The sequence below is a fragment of the Amblyomma maculatum genome, chromosome 1 (assembly GCF_055883805.1).
Source record: "Amblyomma maculatum isolate TAMU_Amacu chromosome 1, ASM5588380v1, whole genome shotgun sequence".
Lineage (NCBI taxonomy): Eukaryota > Metazoa > Arthropoda > Arachnida > Ixodida > Ixodidae > Amblyomma > Amblyomma maculatum.
This window is the reverse complement of record NC_139344.1, coordinates 467,056,012-467,063,635: the sequence shown is the minus strand read 5'-3', so window position 1 is coordinate 467,063,635 and position 7,624 is coordinate 467,056,012. Positions and strand designations below refer to the sequence as shown.

The window sequence follows — 7,624 nt, the reverse complement described above, 5'->3', positions numbered from 1 at the left end:
AAAAATGAGAAGATGCAGTGCTGTCTAGCTTGCCAGTAGACATCTTAAACATGGCATGGAGGTAGCGACAGAGGAGCGAATTCAAGATTGAAGGGAAAGAGTATATTCCTTTCTGGAGGATTTAGGTATAATTTGCAGGGAGTGGCGCTTTAACGCTTACTGACTTTGTGCATTACATTCAGCATGTTCATTGAAGCTATTGAGAACATTTGACAGTGTAAAGTCGTAGAGAAAAGAAGTGTTTACTCACATCATCACATATATTGGATAAAACGAATGTCAGTCCAAACTTCACTCCGAATTAACTATATCAGGTTAGATAGCGGAAGTTTTACTTGACAAGGAAAAAATAAACAACGATCTGTGGGAACAGAATCGACGTAATTTTTAGAAGCCAGGATCTTAATGATTTTCTCACTGCTTCCAAAACTCAGTGAATAACAGGATTTGGAGCACTGCCTGCTCAAACCTCCTAGCCACTTAGTGCGTAGCTCAGTTGACAAAAGCGATTTACCCAGATAGCTGCACTGTTTTAGGACCAACAGCATTACTTGAAAGTGTTTGTGAAGTGTAAGCAAGAAGTACGCTTTGCTTTCTATGCAGGCAAATTTGGGCAATCTCAACAGGGTCGCTGACCAGCTACCCATGATATCTGCAAACATTGCCCTGTTACAAGTAAGTATGCAACATTTATTTCGCTTCATTTGTGATTCTAAGCTAGTAAACGAAAAAAGCACTCCCGGGCATAGGCAGTAGAATTGCTGTTACAATTCAGTCGCTGCGATGCAGGTGATTGTTTTATGCACAGTAAATTTGTTCTCCCATCGTGCACTGCGTTTTTATACTTCTTTATGCACAACGCCTGTCGTTCAGCAGGGCAAGAGGAGCACAGTGGAGGTTAATTGCAGAAACAGTGCCACTTCTGCCAGCTGCAAACTATCGCTAGTTTGACTGCAACCAAGTTTCGCAAGGTTAGCAAGGGACCGATCGAGCTCATCGGCGGGAAATCTCATCGGCAATATCGCATGTGCGGAGTAAGCCAGGTCATGTCCGTTTCAATCGTTGACATGTGGATTCATAAAACACTAAGATCTCTTGAAAATGACGCTATCGCAAGAAGGATGCACTTATACGTTAAAGGACTCCCAACGTCCTGTGTACGCCTTTGTAACAAAGTTCTGCATGGGTTAATAGGAAAGGCGCAGTATCCGACTCGACCATATGCACCTGAACCGCAAGGTACAGGAAGCAAATAAAGTAAGATCAAACGATGAATGAGAGAAAGAGGGGTAGTATTGAAGGGCTCTAGAATAATGTGGGCCACATGGGAATTTTTAACGCTCACCGACAACGCACAGCGCATGGAGGCCTTTGTAGATCACTGCCATTGTAACGCGACCACCGTGGTCGGGTTCGAACCTGGGTACTCCGATTCAGTAGCTTAACCACTGAACCATGACAGCGGGCTTTGCATGTTTTTTTTTCTGGGACGTATACTCCGAGTGAGACCAAATAGCATCGTTCTAGTGTATAATTCAGTAGCAAGTCTAGGTTTCATAGCCTGTAGTCGTGCCGAAGTTCATGCTGTTGTTGTCAACTTTAGGTCATTGTTTTTGGCTTACATACACGCCCTCTAGTCCAGTGCATAATCTCCAGACTTCTGTATTTTGCCGCCATTTTCCGGCCGCTATGCAGTTTTGTTGCTTTTATCTTTATACAAGACTCTTCAGACAAACAGTTAACTATATTATATATATTTCGATGGGAAATGCCTCCGTAATATAATACTGAAATAATCAAGCACAGTTTAAAAAAATGAAGGTAGCCTGAAACAGTTAATACCAGACAAGAAGAAACCATAGGTTTCAGCAAGAGTCAGCTGTATGAACTAATGTACAAGGAGAGTAATGTAACTGATACGAGTAAGATAGTTGTAGTAGGCAAAAAGGTCCAAAAAGATTTTATATTAGTCGAGGTAATATGGTAAAGACCAGTGTAGGCAGCGCGCGCGCACGCACACACACACACACACACACACACACACACACACACACACACACACACACACACACACACACACACACACACACACACACACACACACACACACACACACACACACACACACACACACACACACACACACACACACACACACACACACACACACACACACACACACACACACACACACACACACACACACACACACACACACACACACACACACACACACACACACACACACACACACACACACACACACACACACACACACACACACAAACACACACACACACACACACACACACACACACTCACACACACACACACACACACACACACACACACACACACACACACACACACACACACACACACACACACACACACACACACACACACACGCGCGCGCTATATATATATATATATATATATATATATATATATATATATATATATATATATATATATATATATATATATATATACACACTCTTCCAAGCAGCTTTCCAGAAACCACTTCACTTAGTTTAAATCTGAGACGTCATGCAGATATTGCGTAACAGAGCCGTATGATCAAATACTGAGTTACCTACAGCGGCTGTAGCGCCACTATAATCTCTACAACAGACAGCACAAATATACATGTAAGGAAGGCTGTCGGGCATACAGACACGCTCTCTTAGTGCGGTCTTTTGACCCCATTTTTAGTAGAGGTGTTCATGCACTTTGATTACGAAGACTTACGCATTAGAGTTGAAGGCCGATATGTTACTGATCGCCTATCCGGCTAATATGTTGCGTTGCTAAGAAGCTCTAGGGATCAGTAGCAAATCCTGATCAACGATCTAGACCCCAACACAAAGTAGTGAGTTACCAAATAGTACGCAGGAAGCTAAAGTAATGTTCTGAAGCCTCGTAAAGGAAGAGATTGTCAACGTTAGCAAGTCTCTTCAAGATGCAAGGCAAGTATTGTTACTTGCGCAGATCTCGAACATGCCAGTAAAAAAAACAAAAACAAAACAAAAGCTTTAATAAGAATGGGATGGAGCACATTTGGCAGGTTCTTTCAAGTCATCAATGGGAATTTACTAGTATCGCTGAACAATAATGTATAGACTTTCTGCATTTGACCGGCACTCACCTGTGGGGGTGAAACAAAGAGGCTGTCCAAAAGGGTAGAACTGAAATCGAGCGTAACTTGGTGAGCTACCCAAAACAGAGAAATTTGTAGGTGTTACGTTAAAAGGTAGGAAGGGAACAAAGTAGTTCAAGGAAAAACGCGAATTAGTGGCATCCGGTTTGAAATGAAGAAAATGAAATAGGCATCGCCTGGGCCTGTAATTACAAATGTAGGCAACACATGGTAGGTAATGTTATCTGACAAGATTCGATGGTGAAACCGAGAGCAGTAAGGATTGACGGCAAGTTAGGTTGCGAATAATATTAGGAAGTTTGCGTGGACAAGTGGTCTGAGCTGGCACAGAACCGGTTCAGAGTTACTCGAGAGGCTGTTACACTGAAGCGGTTGTAGACATGCTCATGATGATTTTACGCTAGTGCTGACGTTATATAATCGTCAAGTAATTCCAGATTACCTCGGTGACTGTTAAGAGGGGACGAACTCGCAGTTCGCCCATATTTAGCGAAAACACTATTTGAAACTCATTCTCTCCAGTCCTTTCACTATGGTCCTGGCTCGGTATTCGGAGTGCACCGCTGTGATTCGAGTTCTAGCTTGAAGACGTGCGATCAAATTAAGAAAGCAACAACTTTCATCCTATGAGACTAATAAATGGTGATTTCTTGCAGTGCCAGTCGACGGTCGCAACCATGGTGGCCTGCACGCTGGCGCTGCTCAAAGGACTGACGCTGGGCCACGGCATGAATCTGGCAAATGTCGGAGTCTTATTCGCGGGTGCGCTGGCAGCTGTCAACACCGCCAGCCTCTTTCTCAGTTGGGTGCATTCGCACTGTTTCGGTTGGGATACGCGATGGAAAAGACAAGCGAGGATAGATAGAGACATATCTAGGTTTACAGTGATGCTGACTATTATAACTAAAACATTCACGCGAGCTTTGAAGTTGCAGCTGTTGCCATCTTTTCCTGCTGGCCGAAGATATGATGAGCTCGGGTCAGAATCAGCTTTGACATGAAGGGCCGAGTGTGAACCTACTCAATGTGTGTTAGCTTCTAGGCAGTGGGCATCATTTATGCAGGGACATCTTTTATTAACGACTACATGACAGCCTCAGCTAAACGAAAGTTAATCGGAGTAATCTATGCCGCCGGGTAGATCGTTTTCTTGGCCCTGATGATAAAGGACAGCGAGCGGGAATCGACGATGTGGTAGAGCCCACTAACTTTGCATCAGCTTAGAGAAATAGTAGTGGTTGAAGAAGCGTAAACGCCATGCCTTGATATGAAAGAGCACTGAACAAGGATGGGTTGTGGGGGGGGGGGGGGGGGGGAGGGCTCAGTTAGCAAGTTGAGCCAACTAATCGACAAGTGGACTTGCCTTCCTCTGGGCAGCACGATGATCACTGGAGTGGGCTTAAACACGCTTTTGCTTCAAAGAGGAGGGAGGAGGGTGGGAAGAAGAGAGTAGGTCAAGAAGTGGAAAAATGTTTCTTCGGTACATATCATCAAGCCTAGTAACGGTGATTCCGTGGCCTGAAGAAAGTAAGAACGGCAGCAGTGTGAAAAACTACAGTGCGGGTTGATGGAGTGAATGATGCAGCCTATTAAAACATCCATTAAAGTAGCGGCTTTTAAGTGCCCTGTCATTGAGGAAATTCGGTGTCGTCGTTGATTTTGCTTTCCTGAGTGAAACATGACGAAGAGCCGATCGCAGGTGGTAGTTGGTAGGTGGAATGGCCGCCATTGATTGGTAGGAGCGTTACATGCCGTCATGGTAACAAATAAAACTGCGACGTTGCAGGAAAGTTCTGAGGATCGCTTTTGAGACAAGCGGGTTAAACAGGAATTGACCCCCCCCCCCCCCCCGGGCCCCTTGAATGCAGAATCAGGCAGGCGACCACTAGGTCATGCATTCATCAATATTATTGCGTAATACTCTTAAAGTCTGACAGTAAAGGGCATATATCGTCGTTGTAATGTGACCCTTGGTTAGAATCCCCGTTCTCCTTAAAGTACACCGCCTGCTTTATTGGTCTGAGAGCGAAAAATACTGGAATGCCTCTGGCGGGTGGTAACTGGCTGGTGACATGTGCGGCCACCGATTCTTTAACACTTTGAGAGTGGAAACCACTATCATGGCTTTGACAGGTGGTAACTTGCCGGTGACATACTCTTTATCATTTTGAGAGCGAACAGCACTCACGTCAAGTGTAGATTGCATTATCTTCACCACGGCCTACGCATCATTCCTCGGAATTACAATATACGTGTTTCATTCTTATTCGACGCAATATAAAATGCCCATCTGTGTTCTTGATTCCCGAAAAATTAAGTATTTTACACTGTTGAATGAATAAATATGCAAGAATCCATTCAGCGGAGTACACCGAGCGAGGAAAATGTGGGTGTTTTCATTAAACTTTTCAGGAAAGCCATAGATATTGTAATCTAAATTGCAACGGATAAATAATGACCGAAAGAGGAGAAGCAGAAAGGTAGGCCTAAATATTAATATGCAGAAGACTAAGCTAATGTTCAATAGCCTGTGAAAGGTAAAGCGCTAGAAGTGGTAGGCGAATATGTCTGCTTAGGACAGGTAGTAAGCGCAGATTCCGACCACGAAAAGAAAATAATAGAATAAGATTGGGACGGAGCGCATTTCGAACATACTTGCACATTATTACAAGCAGCTAACCTGCATCGCTTAAGAGAAAAGCATATAACAGTTGCATCTTACTTGTACTCACATATGGGGCTGAAACGTGGTGGCAAACGAAAAGTTTTCTACTTAAGTTGAGGACAACGCAGCTCTCTGCGTGTAACGTTGAGAAATGGAATCGTGCAGAGTGGGTAAGGGAAATACTGATATTGTAGTCAAAATCAAGAAAACATTGGGCATGGGCAGGACATGTATTTCGAGGAAACGATAACCTATGGACTCAAAGAGTAACCAATCGGATTCCAAAGGAAGGACAGCGTAGCAGGGGCGCGAGAAGATTAGGGTTTAGAAGAGGCTAAGAAGTTCGCAGTGAATAAGCGATGCAGCTAGCACAGGACCAGATTAATTGGAGGAAAATTGGAGAGGCCTTCGCCCTGCAGTATAGTATAGTCCGGTTGATGCTGAAATCGAAATTACATCGCCGTCGTCATAGCTGTTATCCGGGCACCAAACAATCCTCTGCTCATCGGGTCCTTTAGGCGTATTAACTAACGAGGCTGTTGAGGGGAATCGGTTTGTTCATATTCGACTTTCGGAAGGCGTACCTTCATATAGGTTTTGAAAAAGTTGTTACTTCTGGCTTCGTTGTGCGTTGGAGTTATAATTCTCACCTGTTTAGGAGAAAAACGGGAGGCGAACCATTGGGCGGAAAGGCAAATACAATGGGGCAGCTTTTGTCTTCTTAAGTATATTTCATTTGATTAAAGAGACTTAAATATTCGCATAAAATAATGACTTTGTTCAGAATTGAATATTTTGGTGAGTACCACTTTATCTTCATAAAGAAAGCATTCCACAATACAAAACGGAACAAGACCATGATGGAACAAGAGCACGTAAACAAAGATTTATTGCTCTTTTGGAGCGCATATATATATACACAATTTGGTCAGGAACAAGAAAGGAGGAAAAGAAACAATAAATGTTCTACAGTTCAATGCTTCCTGAAAGGCATTTACGACGGAATTAATGCGCGCATGTTGGTGTTTGTCGGTCTTGTTCGTTGTGCCGCGTCCGCTCTTGTTATTCAATGAAGCAACCAGCGCAAATTTCAACTCTCCTTCACATGACTATTTTATAAATTTTATACAGAAGCATTGCTGTATTTCTCATTGGGGCTTATTTTTTGTCTCTCCTGGACACCGCTCTTGTGATATAGAATGCATGCAACATGTTGTCCCTAAGCATAATCTTGCTGGGCTTTGTAGCTTAAGGGAGCCATGTAGCCGCAGCAAAGGCGAAATGTCCATTTATTTAAAAAGTGAATGCTCACAGTGCAGTTCGCAAGGGCACGAGGTTATTATAGAATGGCCTACTGGGCTATTTTAGGAGCAGCCAGTAAGTCCTCCTCTCTGTGGTTCTAGACCGGGAACGACCAGGCGCTCATAGCAGACGCGTCTTGCGGCGCAGGCCTAGTGATGTCCGCCGTGGTGGTGCTGTCGGCCAAGTGCCGCAAGAATCCTGGCCACATTGCACCGGCCATCGCTGCCTCTTTCGGTGACCTGACTACGCTGTTCCTGCTGACATCCTACGCCTCTTTCCTGATGCGACATCCGTGTAGGTCACCCTCCCTGTTCTTATTTGCCCACAAGCGCTGGTGTTTGAGGAAAAAGCTCCCTGCCAGACATGATCCGAACTGTTTCAAGAATCATGCCTAACAGAGAAATCGCGCGCTGTCAGTCCTGTGGCGTGATATAAACTGCGACATCAGCTTGGTCGTAGATTGTTTCGAATCTTGCCATAATGAGTAACGCACCGAA

General features: G+C 44.1%; 1 protein-coding gene across 1 annotated transcript in view; it reads left to right on the top strand.

Moving 5' to 3' along the window:
* The window catches only part of LOC146209879 (solute carrier family 41 member 3-like), a 173,079-nt gene that overhangs the window by 69,879 nt on the left and 95,576 nt on the right, over positions 1-7,624 (top strand). Inside the window, exons 3-5 of the mRNA XM_084581421.1 lie at positions 604-675; positions 3,817-3,961; positions 7,275-7,421. Of these exons, the coding sequence (XP_084437547.1) occupies positions 604-675; positions 3,817-3,961; positions 7,275-7,421 (364 nt within the window). The remainder of the gene's footprint in view (positions 1-603; positions 676-3,816; positions 3,962-7,274; positions 7,422-7,624) is intronic.